Genomic DNA, 21,054 nt, shown 5'->3' on the forward strand with positions numbered 1-21,054 from the left:
ACAGCTTCTATCTCAAGGCCATCAGACTGTTAAACAGCCATCACTAACATAGAGTGGCTGCTGCCAACATACAGACACAAATCTCTGACCACTTTAATACATTTAATAAATGGATTTAATAAAGGTATCACTAGTCACTTTTAATCACACCACTTTAATACTTGTTGCTGATTCTTCACAAAAAAATACAGTTTTATATCTTTATGTTTGAAGCCTGAAATGTGGCAAAAGGTTGCAAAGTTCAAGGGGGCCGAATACTTTCACAAGGCACTGTATGTATATGCTGTATTCTATACCATCTGCTGCATCTTGCCTATGCTGCTCGGCCATCGCTCATCCATATATTTATATGTACATATTCTTATTCACCCCTTTACGTTTGTGTGTATAAGGTAGTTGTTGTGAATTTGTAAGATTACTTGTTAGATATTACTGCACGGTGTCACGTCCTGACCTTAGTTCCTTTTGTATGTTTCTATTTTAGGTTGGTCAGGGCGTGAGTTGGGGTGGGCATTCTATGTTTTGTTCTTGTGTTTATATTTCTATGTGTTTGGCCTGGTATGGTTCCCAATCAGAGGCAGCTGTCAATCGTTGTCTCTGATTGAGAACCATACTTAGGTAGCCTGTTTTCCCACTCTTGTTTGTGGGTGGTTATTTTCCGTTTGTGTTTTTCATATTGGTCCGATATTTCCTACTCCTCCTCAGAAGAGGAAGACGACAACGGTTACAGTCGGAACTAGAAGCACAAGCATTTCGCTACACTCACATTAACATCTGCTAACCATGTGTAAGTGAACAATAAAATTTGATTTGAAATGTGCAACCAGAGGGGAAGAAACTCTAGACCACCTTTACTCCACACACAGATACATGTACAAAGCTCTCCCTCGCCCTCCATTTGGCAAATCTGACCATAATTCTATCCTTCTGATTTCTGCTGGTTAGCACAGACTGGAAAATGTTCTGGGATTCTTCCAATGGCATTGAGGAGTACACCACATCAGTCACTGGCTTCATCAATAAGTGCATTGATGACTTTGTCCCCACAGTGACTGTACCTACATACCCCAACCAGAAGCCATGGATTACAGGGAGCATCCGCACTGAGCTAAAGGGTAGAGCTGGGAAGCACAGCCGAGAGCCGCCCCGTGACACAAGCCTACCAGATGAGCTAAATTACTTCTATGCTCACTTCGAGGCAAGTAACACTGAAGCATGCATGAGAGCATCAGCTGTTCTGGACGACTGTGTGATCACGCTCTCCACAGCCGATGTGAGTAAGACCTTTCAACAGGTCAACCAACATTCACAAGGCCGCAGGGCCAGACAGATTACCAGGACGTGTACTCGGTGCATGCCCTGACCAACTGGCAAGCGTCTTCACTGACATTTTCAACCTCTCCCTGTCTGAGTCTGTAGTACCAACATGTTTAAAGCAGACCACCATAGTGCCTGTGCCCAAGAACACTAAGGTAACCTGCCTAAATGACTACTGACCCGTAGCACTCTCGTCTGTAGCCATGAAGTGCTTTGCAAGGCTGGTCATGGCTCACATCAACACCATTATCCCAGAAATCTCAGACCCACTCCAATTTGCATACCACCCCAACAAATTCAGAGATGATGCAATCTCTATTGCACTCCACACTGCCCTTTCACATCTGGACAAAAGGAACACCTATGTGAGAATGCTATTAATTGACTACAGCTCAGTGTTCAACACCATCGTGCCCTCAAAGTTCATCACTAAGCTAAGGACCCTGGGACTAAACACCTTCCTCTGCAACTGGATCCTGGATGTCCCGCACCCAGGTGGTAAGGGTAGGTAACAACACAACCACCATGCTGATCCTCAACACGGAGGCCCCTCAGGGGTGCGTGCTCAGTCCCCTCCTGTACTAAATATATATATATATTTGAACCTTTTTTAACTAGGCAAGTAGGCTAAGAACAAATTCTTATTTACAATGACGGCCTACCCCAGTCAAACCTGAACGACCCTGGGGCAATTGTGCGCCGCCCTATGGGACTCCCAATTACTGCCAGATGTGATGCAGCCTGTATTCAAACCATGGCCTGTAGTTTATTTAATGTAACCTTTATTTAACTAGGCAAGTCAGTTAAGAACAAATTCTTATTTACAATGACAGTCTAGGAACAGTGGGTTAACTGCCTTGTTCAGGGGCAGAACAACAGGTTTTTACCTTGTCAGCTTGGGCTTTTGATCTAGAAACCTTTCGGTTACTGGCCCAATTGCTTTAACCACTAGGCTACCTGCCGCCCCAACTAGTGATGCATCTTGCACTGAGATGCAGTGCCTTAGACCGCTGCGCCACACGGGAGCTGTTCACTCATGACTGCACGGCCAGGCACGACTCGAACACCATCATTAAGTAAGCCGATGACACAACAGTGGTAGGCCTGATCACCGAGAACTACGAGACAGTCTATAGTGAGGAGGTCAGAGACATGACCTCAAGACAAAGGAGATGATTGTGGACTACAGGAAAAGGACGACTGAGCACGCTCGCATTCTCATCGACGGGCTGTACTGGAGCAGGTTGAGAGCTTCAAATTCCTTGGCATCCACATCACCAACAAACTAACATGGTCCAAACACACCAAGACAGTCGTGAAGAGGGCACAACAAAACTTATTCCTCCTCAGGAGACTGAAAAGATTTTGCATGGGTCCTCAGATCCTGAAAAAGTTCTACAGCTGCACCATCGAAAGCTTCCTGACTGGTTGCATCACTGCCTGGTATGGCAACTGCCCGGCCTTCGACCGCAAGGCACTACAGAGGGTAGTGAGAACGGCCCAGTACATCACTGGCAGGAATGTACGGCCCAGTACATTCCTGCCATCCAGGACCTCTATACCAGGCGGTGTCAGAGGAAGGCCCTAAAAATTTTAAAAGATTCCAGCCACCATAGTCATAGACTGTTCTCTCTGCTACCGCATGGCAAGCGGTACCGGAGCGCCAAGTCTAGGACCAAAAGGCTTCTAAACAGCTTCTACCCCCAAGCCATAAGACTCCTGAACATCTAATCAAATGGCTACTCAGACTATCCCCCTCTTTTACGCTGCTGCTACTCTCTGTTATTGTCTGCATAGTCACTTTAATAACTCTTCCTACATGTACATATTACCTCAATTACCTTGACTAACCAGTGCACCCGCACATTGACTCTGTGCCGGTACCCCCTGTGTATAGCCTCGCTATTGTTATTTTCCTGCTGCTCTCTAATTATTTGTTACTTTTATTTCATTTTATTTATTTTTCTTAACTGCGTAATTGGTTAAGGGCTTTTAAGTAAGCATTTCACTGTAAGGTCTACTCCTGTTGTATTTGGCGCATGTGACAAATCAAATTGGATTTGTCACAAATTCGTGCACAAATTTGAGTTATGCACGTGCACTCTATCTCAAGTCCAGATTTGACCAAGGCAGCTTCAAGGATGGAACACTACAGAGCCACTAGAGAGACTTTAATCAGTTAAGTCATGGAACACTCTTCTTGAGGCCAGGGTATGGTTTTAAAAACAAACACATATGGGACAGTTAGCACTTCAGATCCTGTTCCTCGAATATTAACAGGTTGTGGGAGATTTGGTGTGAGTATCATTTAGGCACTCATTGAATTGTCCTAGAAAGATGGCTCTCTGGCCCGACTGCTTGGTATGTCGGACACCAGCATCAAAGACCTGTACTGCAGCCTCCTGGCACATTTAGAAATACTGTAACTCTAACACATAGATCCAGCGTTAAATGACACCAGTGGCGGTTATAGAGGAAAGAAGAATCGTGTACTGGGGGGCAGTTTAAGGGGAGAGAAGGCAGTTCCCATGTATCCTGTCCTGTTTTCCTTTCCCAGGGTGAGAGCTGCTCTAACACAAATCTGAATCTATTACCCTGATGGTAACCATGGCACTGTCAAACAGGCCCTGTGTCCCGGGCACTCGCCCCAGTCACAAAAACGGCTCATCCATAACTGTCCAATGACAGAGGGCCCCACCGAGCCAGCCAGCCAATAGCAGGAGTTGTGGAGCGTTTTTGGTTGTTGCCAGAAACTAGCCCACTCTTCTGGTTTTATCTGGTCACAGCAAATGTCAATGTAGGCCCCTGCTGAGGGATTGCAATTTGCCAGGGGGATGAGTTGCAGATCTGTATACTGGGTTGTGTGGCGTGTGTGTAGATGTGTGCGATTCTCTGTGCGTGATTCTCTGTGCATTTGTGTGTGTGTGTGTGTGAGAAAGTTAGCACCTCTGTGTGTGTCTGTTACGTCTTTTAAGAGTCTTTCTTGGTGATGGTAAAGCATTGTGCCGAGCACACAGATGTTTCGTTGAGAGGCGGGTATCAGTGGAGAGGAGCTGAGGAGTGGAAGGGAGCCAAGTTCCAGTGTGTTGTGTCTTTGAGGCGCATTGAGAGTGAGTGGCGCCTTGCTGTCCCATAAATGAGATTAGGGAATTTACTCGCCCCCTGCTCTCTTCTTCTCCTCTGTAAGCGCAACACAATAAATAAAAAGAGGGGGTATTTTTTTTACAGAAAAAACGACTGTTTTGTTAAGTTGGCACATTGTTCTGGAAACAAACAAATGAGGAAGACATTGAGGAAGACTCCCCCCATACTTTTTGTTTGTGCTGGCCACAATTGAGCATTTTGAATAGGATTCTGGAGTATATTGGTTGCAATAAACTGTACAGAAGACACTGTTTTCTATTCAAGTAAATGGAGGCTTTGGCCTGCATCCTTTCCTACAAAGTATCCACTCTGCAGAGACCCAGAAAGATAGCTGAAGAGCAACGCTGGTGCCTCACAAAACAACAAACACTGGAAGTTAAGGAAAGTAATGGTCTCTTCAAGTTATGACCTTTTGGAGATTGACACATGTCAGTGAGGTCTCAGAGTGCTTCTCAGGTTAGAGGACAAGCTCATGTTTCTCCATCAATACCTCAGAGGCCGGACTCACATTGACAAGTCATCCATGTTCCTGGGAGTTCTTGTCATCCACGTTCATCGGCCAAGGACAATGCCTACACCGGTGGCTTTTGTTTTTCTATTTGCACAGCACATGTTTCGAACGACATTTTGTGGCTTTACTTTGACAAAGTTCGTATTAACACTAGAGCAGCTAAACTGCTAAACCCGCCTTTTTGTCCTCAGAACAGACTCAATTAATCGGGTCATGGACTCTACAAGGTGTCGAAAGCGTTCCACAGGGATGCTGGCCCATGTTGACTCCAAAGTTGGCTGCATATCCTTTGGGTGGTGGACCATTCTTGATACACACAGGAAACTGTTGAGCGTGAAAAATCCAACAGCGTTGCAGTTCTTGACACAAACTGGTGCACGTGACACCGACTACCATGCCCCATTAAAAGGCACATAACTATTTTTGTATTGGAAAATCCATGTCTCAATTGTCTCAAGGCTTTAAAATCCTTCTTTCACCTGTCTTCCTTCCTCTACACTGATTTGAAGTGGATTTAACATGTGAGATCAATAAGTGATCGTAGCTTTCGTCTTGATTCACCCCGTCAGTCTACACCACGGAGAGTTCATAATGTTTTGTACTCAGCGCAGCTTGTTTATTTACATGAGTAACTCATTGTTTAACTATGTAGCCTATAGGAAGAGTGATTTATTGAATTTGGCCCACCACGAGCCCATGTAGGTTCCTCATATGACAAATTACATCACCAACACGCTCTCCAAATTGAATTTTTCATAGTAGAAAAGTTGCAGGACTACACATTGAGGACCCATTAAAATGCCTCTGCCTTAGTGTAACGCTACATTCGTCATAGTGATGTTAAGTCTGACAAATGTTACCACTAGAAGTCGGAGGTCAACATCTTGCTGTTCCGAGGTCAAGCTCTTACGGATCTCTCTCTGGGGCTTTTGGTTCATAACTTCTAACGGGAGCACCTAGCTAGGACTTGGAGGGCCTGAGACGAGCTCTACTCTAACTCTGTAACATCCCACACTGCAGTATACGTACTGAAACCGATCCTTCTTGACATTTGACCCCTAACCCTCACCTCTCCTTCCATCCCGAGTAGACTGGCCTCCCCATCTCCACAGAGCTAACATGTTGGAAGCATGTTCATAGTAAAGTAAGGCAGGAATGTTGTATTTTCTTTAGGGTTCATTAGCTTTTTGGCCATCAGTGAAGCTAAATCTTTTAGGGTACCGACACCCAAACAAGGTCATCAAGGCCAAAAACAACGACGTGAACCCAGCATATGATCAAACAAAACCCCAAACTGAAATGACTGCAGTGATTTTGTTATTTTATTATGATTTGAAAAAATATGTAAAATATATTTGAAATGTAGTGTTTAATTCCTTCCTGATTCCTGGCTTAGGACAGCATCATTCATTGGCCTGTCTGTCTCTGTGGTTCTCTAGCATAAATAGGGTGTGTTTTATCAGCCCACACTTTAGCAGACATGCCATACATAGAGGACGTGTGTCTCAATAACAAGTTCCCCCACTGGGCCACAGCCATTGTGCAAGTGCCTGATTGTACAGTATTTACCTTGCAGCAAAATGTACCAATAGCTAATCATGTATGTGATCTGTGTCTGGGCTGAAGCAGATGTCGGTAGATTTGGAATCTGTTATGAATTTATAACATTTAGGCACATTATGCACGTGTCTCCTTGCGAGGTACTGTCCTGAGAACACAGTCAGCCAGTGAGAGACTAAAAAAACAGATTCATGGGAGTTAAATCTCTGGAGCAAATCTTTTTCTAACTTATAATTACATAAGAGACAATGGAGGCACTTGGCCCCTAATGCCCCATTGTAGTCCCTCTGTTCCCAGAGCTCTCTCCCAGACAGGCCAAGCTGCAGTGTCAGTTCCCCTCCAGAGAGGATCTCTGCTCTGCCTGGGAGTTTGATCAAGTCATTAAGTAGCTGCCTGGGCTAAAGCCTCCCTCCCTGTCACAAGGCCTCTGCTGTCCTGTCCTCTCCGGGAGGCCACAGACAGACTCTGGATAACTTGATTAGTCTATCTGTCTCTCCTCTCTGGCTCTGTATCTCTCTGTATCTCTGTGTCTCTGTATCTCTGTGTCTCTCTCTCTCAATTCAATTCAATTCAAGGGCTTTATTGGCATGGGAAACATATGTTAACATTGCCAAAGCAAGTGAGGTAGATAATATATAAAGTGAATATATAAAGTGAAATAAACAATAAAAATTAACAGTAAACATTACACATACAGAAGTTTCAAAACAATAAAGACATTACAAATGTCATATTATATATATATACAGTGTTTTAACAATGTACAAATGGTTAAAGGACACAAGATAAAATAAATAAGCATAAATATGGGTTGTATTTACAATGGTGTGTGTTCTTCACTGGTTGCCCTTTTCTCGTGGCAACAGGTCACAAATCTTGCTGCTGTGATGGCACACTGTGGAATTTCACCCAGTAGATATGGGAGTTTATCAAAATTGGATTTGTTTTCGAATTCTTTGTGGATCTGTGTAATCTGAGGGAAATATGTCTCTCTAATATGGTCATACATTGGGCAGGAGGTTAGGAAGTGCAGCTCAGTTTCCACCTAATTTTGTGGGCAGTGGGCACATAGCCTGTCTTCTATTGAGAGCCATGTCTGCCTACGGCGGCCTTTCTCAATAGCAAGGCTATGCTCACTGAGTCTGTACATAGTCAAAGCTTTCCTTCATTTCGGGTCAGTCACAGTGGTCAGGTATTCTGCCGCTGTGTACTCTCTGTGTAGGGCCAAATAGCATTCTAGTTTGCTCTGTTTTTTTGTTAATTCTTTCCGATGTGTCAAGTAATTATCTTTTTGTTTTTTCATGATTTGGTTGGGTCTAATTGTGCTGCTGGCCTGGGGCTCTGTAGGGTTTGTTTGTGTTTGTGAACAGAGCCCCAGGACCAGCTTGCTTAGTGGACTCTTCTCCAGGTTCATCTCTCTGTAGGTGATGGCTTTGTTATGGAAGGTTTGGGAATCGCATCCTTTTAGGTGGTTATAGAATTTAACGGCTCTTTTCTGGATTTTGATAATTAGTGGGTATCGGCCTAATTCTGCTCTGCATGCATTATTTGGTGTTCTACGTTGTACACATTTTTGCAGAATTCAGGGGTGACTGGAGCTTAAGTGGTAGAGCCTTCCACACCACTCACTTACACATGACATCATAGATTCTGAGTGATGGGTGTTTTCTGCTGCAAACTATTTTGAACGTTGATGTTTCCCACTCACATCCAAGTGTGGCAACATTAGTGTGTGTGTGCGTGTGCGTGTGTGTGTGTGTGCGTGTGCGTGTGGAATGTTTTACTCTCATATAGTTCAATTATTTTACAGAAAGCCATAGGAAAGGGCAGGTGGCTTTTATGTTCGTGTTGAAAAGTTAGAGGACTGTTTTATGTTGTTGATTCAGGCCTATATACACCAAATGGAAATTGTGTTTTACAGTCATTTGCTACTTCTATCCCCCAGTGAATAATGTGTATAATCAGCGTGGTGTTTTTCTCCTTGTTTCACAGGCAGAGTTCTCAGAGATCAACCTGGCTTCGTACATGAACACTGGGTGTATGATTGATATGCAGGCCATAAGAGGAGGAACCAAAGTGGTCAGGTAAGGTAACAAAGAGAGAGAAAGCGATGGAAGAAGATGGAGAAAGAGAGAGCGGCCCCTGTATGTCCGTCAGTAGCTCTGCTCTGACGCATTTGCCCACGCATCTTCAGTCTCCCTCAGTGGGTCCAGACAATGGCTCCAGTTATTCCCTTTCAACAGCCACCAGCTACATTGTAGACAAGTAATATGTGTGTGTGTGTGTGTGTGTGTGTGTGTGTGTGTGTGTGTATATACATTTGCTTTCAGTCACAAAAAAAGACATCACAAAAGACGATGGAGCCAGTGGGAAATTATATGAAAAGGACTGGCTATTACTGTCACGCAAAACATTTCTGTGAAATACCTCTGAAAAGAAGTACAGCATCAAAAGCACCCAACCTTATTACCTCTGTATCCTTCCTCCCAGCCCAAACACTACTTCTCAGAGTTCCAGAATTCCCTCCTCAATTTTGTTCTGTGTTCCATACATCAGCAAGGTTCCAAAATGGAACCGTCTTCACACAACTTCTTTACACACCAACTTCTTCCGCTGTGGGCTGCAGTAGAGCAGTTTTTCTGGTAGTTTGGGAGTTGACGTCACCCCCTGCCTCTCTCTTCTTTAGCAGGGTTTCAGGCCCTGATTTGCAAATTAGATTAGCTAATGAGGTGCATGCTGCTGTGGAGCGTCAGACCACTGCTTGTTTCACAGCCTTCTGGGGAATGCACCAGCCTGGTCCCAGATCTGTTTGTGCTGTCTTGCCATCGGCATAACAATGACCATAGGAGTTGGAACAAACAGATCTGGGACCAGGCTAGTAAATGTACTACTCAGCTCTATGCTGGCATCGCAACGATAGTTTATCGCTGTAAGGAACATTGTATTTTTCTTGTATACACATAATCTGAAAAAACAACCTTCAGGGTTGGATCTGGCAGTCGTACAGGAAATGTTCAGGACACGAGGCCGTGTGTAGTTTGAAACAGTTTGAAGTTAAGTCAAGGATACACAGTGGCTAGAATAGACAGATTGTAGTGTTATGTATCATGCCATTCTGTTGTAGCTTGTTGTCTGGGAGGTGGATGCATGCCTGGCTGTCCATCACTGAGGTTATTGTATTGCTTGCCTGTATTATGTAATCAATTCCCTTGGATTGACTGCAATAGAGAGTAAATGCCCACATGAAAAATACTACAGCTTACTATAGAATACTACAGTACTTACTATAGAATTCTTTAGAATACTATTCTACACACTAGGGCTGACCCCAATTAGTCAACTGGTCGATTGTTTTGTCGTTAGGCTGTTGGCCCGAGATTGTTTTGGTAGAACAGTAACAAATATATATACAGTTAAAGTCTGGAAGTTTTTTTTCACAATTCATGACATTTAATCCTAGTAAAAATCCCCTGTCTTAGGTCAGTTAGGATCACCACTTTATTTTAAGAATGTGAAATGTCAGAATAATAGTAGAGAGAAGTATTTCTGTCAGCTTTTATTTCTTTCACCGCATTCCCAGTGGGTCAGAAGTTTAGAAACACTCAATTATTATTTGGGAGCATTGCCTTTAACTTGGGTCAAATGTTTTGGGGAGCCTTCCACAAGCTTCCCACAATAAGTTGGGTGAATTTTGACCCATTCCTCCTGACAGAGCTGGTGTAACTGAGTCAGGTTTGTAGTCCTCTGTGCTTGCACATGCATTTTCAGTTCTGCCCACAAATTTTCAATAGGATTGAGGTCAGGGTTTTGTGATGGCCACTCCAATACCTTGACTTTGTTGTCCTTAAGCCATTTTGCCACAACTTTGGAAGTATGCTTGGGGTCATTGTCCACTTGGAAGACCCATTTGCGACCAAGCTTTAACTTCCTGACTGATGTCTTGAGATGTTGCTGCAATATATCCACATAATTTTCCATTCTCATGATGCCATCTATTTTGTGAAGTGCACCAGTCCCTCCTGCAGCAAAGCACCCCCACAACATGATGCTGCCACAACCGTGCTTCACGGTTGGGATGCTGTTCTTCGGCTTGCAAGCCTCCCCCTTTTACCACCAAACGTCATTATGCCCAAACAGTTCTATTTTTGTTTCATCAGACCAGAGGATCTTTGTCCCCATGTGCAGTTGCAAACTGTAGTCTGGCTTTTTTTATGGCGGTTTTGGAGCAGTGGCTTCTTCCTTGCTGAGCGGCCTTTCAGGTTATGTCGATATAGGACTCATTTTACTGTGGATATTGATACTTTTGTACCTGTTTCCTCCAGCATCTTCACAAGGTCCTTTGCTGTTGGTCTGGGAATGATTTGCACATTTCGCACCAAAGTACATTCATCTCTAGGAGACAGGACATTTCTCCTTACTGAGCGGTATGACGGCTGCGTGGTCCCATGGTGTTTATACAGTACTTTCATACTATTGTTTGTACAGATGAACATGGTACCTTCAGGCGTTTGGATATTGCTCCCAAAGATGAATCAGACTTGTGTAGCTCCACATTTTTTTTCTGAGGTCTTGGGTGATTTCTTTTTATTTTATTTTATTTTATGCAATGTTTTATGTCAAGCACTGAGTTTGAAGGTAGGCCTTGAAAGACATCCACATGTACACCTCCAATTGACTCAAATGATGTCAATTAGCCTTTCAGAAGCTTCTAAAGCCATGACATCATTTTCTGGAATTTTCCAAGCTGTTTAAAGGCACAGTCAACTTAGTGTATGTAAACTTCTGACCCACTGGAATTGTGATACAATCTGTCTGTAAACAGTTGTTGGAAAAATGACTTGTGTCATACACAAAGTCACTTACACATACACTAACTCACTAAGTCACATACACTAGTTTGTTAACAAGAAATGTGTGGAGTGGTTGAAAAACGAGTTTTAATGACTCCAACCTAAGTCTATGTAAACTTCCGACTTCAACTGTATATACACACTACCTGTCAAAAGTTTTTGAACACATGCCCATTCAAGGGCTTTTCTTTATTTTCTACATTGTAGAATAATAGTGAAGACATCAAAACTATGAAATGACACATATGGAATCATGTAGTAACCAAAAAAGTGTTAAACAAATCAAAATATGTTTTAGATTCTTCAAAGTAGCCACCCTTTGCCTTGATGACAGCTTCGCACACTCTTGGCATTCTCTCAACCAGCTTCACCTGGAATGCTTTTCCAACAGTCTTGAAGGAGTTCCCACATATACTGAGCACATGCGTTTCCTTTACCCTGTGATCCAACTCATCCCAAATTATCTCAATTGTGTTGAGGTTGGGTGATTGTGGAGGCTTTCCTTCTTGGTCAAATAGCCCTTACACAGCCTGGAGGTGTGTTGGGTCATTGTCCTGTTGAAAAACAAATGCGCAAACCAGATGGGATGGCGTATCGCTGCAGAATGCTGTGTTGGCCATGCTGGTTAAGTGTGCCTTGAATTCTAAATAAATCACTGACAGTGTCACCAGCAAAGCATCCCCACACCATCACACCTCCTGCTCTATGCTTTACGTTGAGAACTACACATGCAGAGATCATCTGTTCACCTACTCTGTCTCACAAAGACACGGAGATTGGAACCAAAAATCTCAAATTTGGACTCATCATACCAAAATACAGATTTCCACCGGTCTAATGTCCGTTGCTCATGTTTCTCGACCCAAGCAAGTCTCTTCCTCTTATTGGTGTCCTTTAGTAGTGGTTTCTTTGCAGCAAATCGACCATGAAGGCCTGATTCACGCAGTCTCCTCTGAACAGTTGATGTTGAGATGTGTCTGTTACTTGAACTCTGTGAAGCATTTATTTGGGCGGCAATCTGAGGCACACTTAACTCTAAAGAACTCTGCAGCAGAGGTAACTCTGGCTCTTCTGTTCCTGTGGCGGTCCTAATGAGAGCCAGTTTCATCATAGTGCTTGATGGTTTTTGCGACAGCACTTGATTAAACTTTCTAAGTTCTTGAAATCTTCCGCATTGACAGACCTTCATGTCTTAAAGTAAAGATGGATTGTAGTTTATCTTTGCTTATTTGAGCTGTTCTTGCCATAATATGGACTTGGTCTTTTACCAAATAAGGCTATCTTCTGTATACCACCCCTACCTTGTCACAACACAGCTGATTGGCTCAAACGCATTAAGATGGAAAGAAATTCCACAAATTCACTTTGAACAAGGCACCCCTGTTAATTGAAATGCATTACAGGTGACTACCTCATGAAGCTGGTTGAGAGTTTACCAAGAGTGTACAAGGCTGTTATCTTTTTTTGGTTACTACTTGATTCCCTATGTGTTATTTCCTGGGTTTGACGTCTTCGCTATTCTACAATACATAATTATGTATTTTCTACATTGTAGAATAATTGTGAAGACATCAAAATATTGAAATATGAAATAACACATATGGAATCAAGTTTTGGTTTGTTTCATTCCATTTATGATTTTTGTCAATTTAGTCATTGTCTTTTGTTTGGAGCGCTCCTGTCAATATTGAGTAAGGACTCGCATGCATGAAGTTGACCTATAGGCTACCTTGCCTGCGCGCAAATTTAGGCATATAAATGTGCCAATTTGAGGATCTGATCGTATTTCTGATTGGCTTAACGCACCACCACTAAGGAGCTGTGGAGCTTCTCAAAGTAATGTTTACTTCACATCAAACAGCAAGCAAACAAAGTCTGTGTGTATTTTAATTGATTTGAATAATATTTCCAACACTGTCCCTTTCGATAACCACTCGTGAAAGGGTAAAATGCTCTGATCCAGTGGAAACATCATTAAAAAAATGCCTGATTTACTTCTTATCAGCGCTTGACTTGGACTGAAATAGGTTTCGTTACTCTTTTTTTGGGTACTGGTACTGTTTATTTAGGTGCAGGAGCCAAGTCAAGTACTGCTTCTTGTGCCTTGCGCAAATTGCCTACAGTTGTGTCTGTCCCAAGCTCACTGGCACAGGAAACTCTGAGGGCCCAGAATATTTTTTTACAGGCCATGTGTAGCCAATGTGATTTTATAGGATATTTGTTTTTAATCAGGATATTTTCTACCTGCAAGCTGCAATGGTTTTATTTGTTGGCTTTATGTAGGCTATTTTTACATAGTTGGCAATGGCAATAGAAGTTACTTTAAAGCCACATTAACCACATGACAATGATTTTGAGCTATGTTATTATAAATTAAATTAAACTTTCACAAAAATGTCAATATGAGAATCATAACTGGCACGCAGATCGGTAGAAATGGTAAGATAAATTGACATTCCACATGAGAAAAGTTGCGGACTCCTTCTGTAGCCTATTACTGGCACCTTCAAGAGAGTAATGGCAGAATCTGAGAAAGCCAGCAAGAGCGAGAGGAGGATGCTCTTTTTGTTTTTGGGGTTATCTAGATCTCCGGGATTATTTCATCAAACTGTGAGCTTAAATAGTACGTACACACCCCAACCATAAGCCATGGATAACAGGCAACGTCCACACTGAGCCAAAGGGTAGAGCTGCCGCTTTCAATGAGAGGGAAGCTTATAAGAAATCCCGTTATGCCCTCCGACGAACCATCAAACAGACAACGCGTCAATACAGGACTAAGATCGAAACATACTACATTGGCTCCGACGCTCGTCGGATGTGGCAGTGCTTTCAAACTACTACAGCCTACTAAGGGAAGCAGAGCCTAGAGCTGCCCAGTGGCACGAGCTTACCAGACGGGCTGAATAACTTCTATGCTCGCTTCTAGGCAAGTAACACTGAAACATGCATGAGACCATCAGCTGTTCCGGACAACTGTGGGATCACACTCTCTGCAGGAGATGTGAGTAAGACCTTTAAACAGGTCTACATTCACAACACCGCAGGGCCAGACTGATTACCAGGACGTGTACTCTGAGCATGCGCTGACAAACTAGCAAGTGGCTTCACTGACATTTTCAACCTCTCCCTGTCTGAATCTGTAATACCAACATGTTTCAAGCAGACCACCATAGTCCCTGTGCCCAAGAATACTAAGGTAACCTGCCTAAATGACTACCAACCCGTCACACTCTCGTCTGTAGCCATGAAGTGCTTTGAAAGGCTGGTCATGGCTCACATCAACACCATCATCCCAGAAACCCTAGACCCACCCCAATTTGCATACTGCCCCAACATATCCACAGATGATGCAATCTCTCTTGCACTCCCACACTGCCCTTTCACATCTGGACAAAAATAACACCTGTGTGAGAATGCTATTAATTGACTACAGCTCAGCGTTCAACACCATAGTGCCCTCAAAGCTCAAAGCTGGGACCAAACACCTCCCTCTGCAACTGGATCCTGGACTTTCTGACGGGCCACCCCCAGGTGGTAAGCGTAGATATCCGCCACACTGATCCTCAACACGGGGACCCCTCAATCCCCTCCTGTACTCCCTGTTCACTCACGACTGCACGGCCAGGGACGACTCCAACACCATCAAGAGGGCACGAAAAACCTATTCCCCCTCAGGAGACTGAAAAGATTTGGCATGGGTCCTCAGATCCTCAAAAGGTTCTACAGCTGCACCATCGAGAGCATCCTGATGGGTTGCATCATTGCCTGGTATGGCAGCTGCTCATTCTCCGACCACAAGGCACTACAGAGGGTAGTGCGTAGAGCCCAGTACATCTCTGGGGCCAAGCTTCCTGCCATCCAGGACCTCTATACCAGGCGGTGTCAGAGGAGGCCCTAAAAATGTTCAAACACTCCAGCCACCCTAGTCATAGACTGTTCTCTCTGCTACCGCACGGCAAGCGGTTCCGGAGCGCCAAGTCTAGGTCCAAGAAGCCATAAGACTCCTGAACACTAATACCCAGACTACTTCTACCTAGGCTATTTGAATTGCCCCCCATTCTACGCTGCTGCTATTCTCTGTTATTATCTACATATTACATCGACTAACCGGTGCCCCCACACATTGACTCTGTAATGGTACCCCCTGTATATAGTCTCACTAATGTTTATTTTACTGCTGCTCTTGAATTATTTGTTACTTTTATTTCTTAATTTTTGGGGGGTATTTTCTTAAAACTCTGTTGTTGGTTAAGGGCTTGTAAGTAAGAATTTCACTGTATGGTCTACACCTGGTGCATATGACAAAAACAATTTGATTTGATTTAAAGCATCAGACAAGCTCAATTCATATAGTTGTTTTTATAAAACTCATAGGGAATGTCTACAGTATATTTGATGTTTGGAAATACTACCAATCGATTGGTCGAAAGAACAGATGACTTTTGGTCGACAAAGATTTTTGTAGTCGGGGGCAGCGCTACTACACGCTGTAGTATCCCTCAATCATGTGTAGTACTATATATAATGTTGTAGAATACTAAAGTAATTACTACAGTAATGTCTGCAAAAACACTATATTTGTTTTAACTATAGTAAATACTACAGTGTTTAATTTGCATATACCCTGCCCATCCCCTTCCCCCACATCCCAATTTGTGCCACCCGTAAGAGAGAAACCTACATGCCAAGTATAGATCATATAAACTCAGCAAAAAAAGAAACGTCCTCTCACTGTCAACTGCGTTTATTTTCAGCAAACTTAACATGTGTAAATATTTGTATGAGCATAGCAAGATTCAACAACTGAGACATAAACTGAACAAGTTCCACAGACATGTGATTCACAGAAGTGGAATAATGTGTCCCTGAATAAAGGGGGGGTCAAAATCAAAAGTACCAGTCAGTATCTGGTGTGGCCACAAGCTGCATTAAGTACTGCAGAGCATCTCCTCCTCATGGACAGCACCAGATTTGCCAGATCTTGCTGTGAGATGTCACTCCACCAAGGGACATGCAAGTTCCCGGACATTTCTGGGAGGAATGGCCCTAGTCCTCACCCTCCGATCCAACAGGTCCCAGACATGCTCAATGGGATTGAGATCTGGGCTCTTCGCTGGCCATGGCAGAACACTGACATTCCTGTCTTGCAGGAAATCATGCACAGAACTAGCAGTATGGCTGGTGGCATTGTCATGCTGGAGGGTCATGTCAGGATGAGCCTGCAGGAAGGGTACCACATGAGGGATTGTGAGGGAGCACAGCGTTGAGACTGCCTGCAATGACAGCAAGCTCAGTCTGATGATCCTGTGACACACTGCCCCAGACCATGACGGACCCTCCAAATCGATCCTGCTCTAGAGTACAGGCCTCGGTGTAACTCTCATTCCATCGACGATAAACATGAATCCGACCATCAACCCCGGTGAGACAAAACCGCGACTCCTCAGTGAAGAGCACTTTTTGCCAGTCCTATCTGGTCCAGTGATGGTGGGTTTGTGCCCGTAGACGACATTGTTGCCGGTGATGTCTGGTGAGGACCTGCCTTACAACAGGCCTACAAGCCCTCAGTCCAGCCACTCTCAGCCTATTGCGGACAGCCTGAGCATTAATAGAGGCATTGTGCATTCCTGGTGTAACTTGGGCTGTTGTTGTTTCCATCCTGTACCTGTCTCGCAGGTGTGATGTTCAGATGTACCGACTCTGTGCAGGTGTTGTTACACGTGGCCTGCCACTATGAGGACGATCAGCTGTCCGTCCTGTCTTCCTATAGCGCTGTCTTGGGCGTTTCACAGTACGGACATGGCAATTTATTGCCCTGTGCACATCTGCAGTCCTCATGCCTCCTTGCAGCATGCCTAAGGCACGTTCACGCAGATGAGCAGGGACCCTGGGCATCTTTCAAGACTCTACCTAGAGCAGGCTGCCTGGCCAAACTGAGCAATCGGGGGAGAAGGGCCTTGGTCAGGGAGGTGACCAAGAACCCAATGGTTACTCTGACAGAGCTCCAGAGTTCCTCTGTGGAGATGGGAGAACCTTCCAGAAGGACAACCATCTCTGCAGCACTCCACCAATCAGACATTTATGGTAGTCCAGACGGAAGCCACTCAGTAAAAGGCACAAGACAGCCCGCTTGGAGTTTGCCAAAAGGCACCTAAAGGACTCTCAGACCATGAGAAACAAGATTCTCTGTTCTGGTGAAACCAAGGTTGAACTATTTGGCCTGAATGCCAAGCATCACGTCTGAAGGAAACCTGGCACTATCCCTACGGTGAAGCATGGTGGTGGCACCATTATGCTGTGGGGATGTTTTTCAGCGGCAGGGACTGGGAGACTAGTCAGGATCAAGGGACAGGAATGGAGCAAAGTACAGAGAGATCCTTGATGAAAACCTGCTCTGAGCGCTCAGGACCTCAGGGCAAAAATTCACCTTCCAACAGGACAACGACCTTAAGCACACAGCCAAGACAAAGCAAATGTGGCTTCAGGACAAGTCTCTGAATGTCCTTGAGTGGCCGAGCCAGAGCTCGGACTTGAACCGGACTTGAACTTGAAAATAGCTGTGACGCTCCCCATCCAACCTGACAGAGCTTGAGAGGGTCTGCAGAGAAGAATGGGAGGAACTCCCCAAATACAGCAGTGCCAAGCTTGTACCCAAGAAGACTCGAGGCTGTAATCGCTGCCAAAGGTGCATCATCAAAGTACTGAATAAAGGGTCTGAATACTTATGTAAAATTTCAGAGTACATTTTGATACATTTGCAAACATTTCTAAAAACCTGTCTGCTTTGTCGTTATGGGGTATTGTGTGTCGATTGATGACGAAAAACAAACTAATTTAATCCATTTTAGAATAAACCTGTAACGTAACAAAATGTGGATCAAGACAAGGGGTCTGAATACTTTCCAAATGCACTGTATACTATAGTTAACTGTAAATACTACAGTATACACCAGTATACTACAGCGAAGACTACAGTTTAGTCCGCAAAACACTACAGTGAATACTTCAGTATTTATAAGATAGTATAGTATTTTTTCATGTGGGTGGTGAGTCAATGGTGGGAAAATGTCGATAACTTCTCTAAGATGCGGCTGTTGTTGTCCTCTTAGCTTGACACACATTCCCCTCTGCCATACAATAGTATAGCCTATCACTGCCTATACTCAGAAGATACTCAGGATTTACTGTAGTCTATAAACAATTCTGTATTAGTGCCTAAGCTAGGCTAATAATGACTACTTAGGAAAATGTTACATTTTATTCTTGGCCTAAATGAAAACAAATCTTACAAATCCTATATGCTTTGAGACACATTCCTAAAGATAATCATATCGGATAAACAGCATGTTTCCTGAGGACCTCAGATTAAAGGCATTATGTTTTATAACATAAATTGTGTGTGTGTGTGTACATAAAGTGTGTACTGTACATGTAAGTAGTTGGTTCTCACAGCTTTCAAACTGCTCTGTGTGTGTATTTGTGTGTGCGCCTGTGTGTATTTGTGTGTGTCCTGGTCAGTTTATAGGGCTCCTGCTGTTCCGTCCGTGCAGGGCTGCGTAAATAAGGGCCATGTTCCGTTCAGCATTCTGACCCTTGGCATCTGGCTGCGGGTGCGCCCCCTAAACACTTCCCCACTTCCCCTCCCCTCTACTGGCCTATCAAGGCAGCACACTTTCTCACAGTTCTGTGGTTTCAGACTTGTTTATTCAAGTGGAACTTCTTAGAAGTGCACGGTTTCACTTGTTTGTCATATATCAACTAAACTGTAACAAGTGTACTGTTACCCTGTGGGTTTTGATGCGGCCGATGCATATGTAATTGCGTTGCGTGACTGCACATGCACTTGTATGGGCGCACAAATGACAACAAAACAATGTAGAACATGAAGATTCAAGCTTTTGTACATGACTTGGTCCTCCTATGATGACGTTAGTAGGACCTGCTGTTACTGGGTATTAGAAAAATTCAAGTGGTTCTGCCCTTGTTATTTTCTGCCTTGGAGTAGAGGCAGGCAGGTTTTTGAGCATATATGGTGCGTTCTCGTTCGTGCAAGAGTCGCATCCAAAACGTGCCGTCACCCGTTTTGGTTTCATTTAGCTATTTCTGCCAAACCCCTCCAGCCCAACTGCTGAACTTAACTTAAAGCAGAAACACTGGTCTGGCAAAGTGTTTCACGATTATAGCAATGGAGCATGATTAGCCACAGCAAAAAGACTCAGATCAGCACAGCCAAAGGTTTCTTCTCCACAGTCCGGCTCCTCCTGTGATGAATGAACTGAAATCCAATCATAGAGGTGATTACAGTAATGGCAAACACAGCATCCTGCCCAGCGATGCTAGTAGCAATACTGAGTAACTGCCTGTCTGCCTGGACTGGGTTGGGCGATTCAATATGGCCACTTGTTTACCTGTTATGTGCATACAACGTACAATGAAAAACACCCCCACTCACACTAAGTGCTGGATTAGGCCAAGTGAAGGACAGTTATAGAGGGCAGGATAGCTTGTACTGTTTGACGGCTCCCAGAGACCTCACTATGCCTGTCTTATCTGGCTTGGGGTCCCTCAGGGTTGCGTAAGTACCCCACTGTGATTAGAGGGCAAAGTGTTTTTATTCAGGCATGCAAAGGACAAATTTGGCATGTTTTGGCAAAGTGATTACTAGTGTATAAGAGTCTGGTTTTGTTAGGGAGCTACCACGGGACCAGATCAGGTGGACTGTTGTGGCGTCGGTCATTCACCCTTAGTTATCTTGATACCCATTAATGTTAAAAGATAACCTATTATAATAATCAATTACATATTTTGAAACGATGACAAGTAGTAGGACATGAATTGTTTGTTACCTGTTCAGACAAAAATAATGCCCATAAAACGGGTCTGAATGTTTTTTTATTTCCAATATCCACAAATGTTTCACATTTGTTTTTCCCTCAAATGATTGCTTATGTGTACTTTTCATGTGTGTGTAAAATATTACTGTTCATAGATTTTAGATGTGTCTGATTTGACATTTTATCACATTTTTTGTAAAATGCTATATATCCATTGTTTAGTTTTAACGAAATGCTTGTATGCTGTATATTTGGCTGTGATATGTCGTTATCTCACAATGAATGCACTTACTGGAGCATCTGCTAAATTACTAAAATGTCAAATGTAAATGTTTTACATACAGATCTCATATTACTGTATATAAATGTATCATTTGTACATTATTAAAAAATGTTGTTATTTGTTACCTTTGACTGTAAAACCTAGCAGTACTATTATTATTCTGAGAGTAAGGTGGATTGATTCCATTTTGCAAAAAAACTCTGAAATGAAACCATCAAGTGATTTTAAACAAATGCATGTCTGTCATTGAACAACACTATGCCATGATTAGATAGTGAAAAACACACCATTCTCTATAACATTTTCGGGAATGAATCTCTTCAATTGTACAGATAAGTTCTACCATACCTGAAGACATGTTGATTTCACTGTCCTTGAACACTTCCAGAGACCAGAACAAATTGTCTCTGTAGATTTGGTGTTGATTTACAAAGTGTACATACAAATGTAAAAACAGGTAAGCATTGTAGGTGTAACGACCAAAGACCTGAACTGCATACCAAAGCACCTTGCTTATCCAGAGCCATACTATTTTGTAGTAGACAGGTAGTG

At 43.4% G+C, this 21,054-nt stretch overlaps 1 protein-coding gene across 1 annotated transcript in view; it reads left to right on the forward strand.

Annotated features, from left to right (window-relative positions):
- The window catches only part of LOC110490220 (synapsin-3), a 130,754-nt gene that overhangs the window by 35,960 nt on the left and 73,740 nt on the right, over positions 1-21,054 (forward strand). The window contains exon 4 of the mRNA XM_021563489.2: positions 8,525-8,616. Coding sequence (XP_021419164.2) covers positions 8,525-8,616 — 92 coding nt within the window. The remainder of the gene's footprint in view (positions 1-8,524; positions 8,617-21,054) is intronic.

Source organism: Oncorhynchus mykiss, chromosome 15 (genome assembly GCF_013265735.2).
Source record: "Oncorhynchus mykiss isolate Arlee chromosome 15, USDA_OmykA_1.1, whole genome shotgun sequence".
In the NCBI taxonomy this organism is placed as follows: domain Eukaryota; kingdom Metazoa; phylum Chordata; class Actinopteri; order Salmoniformes; family Salmonidae; genus Oncorhynchus; species Oncorhynchus mykiss.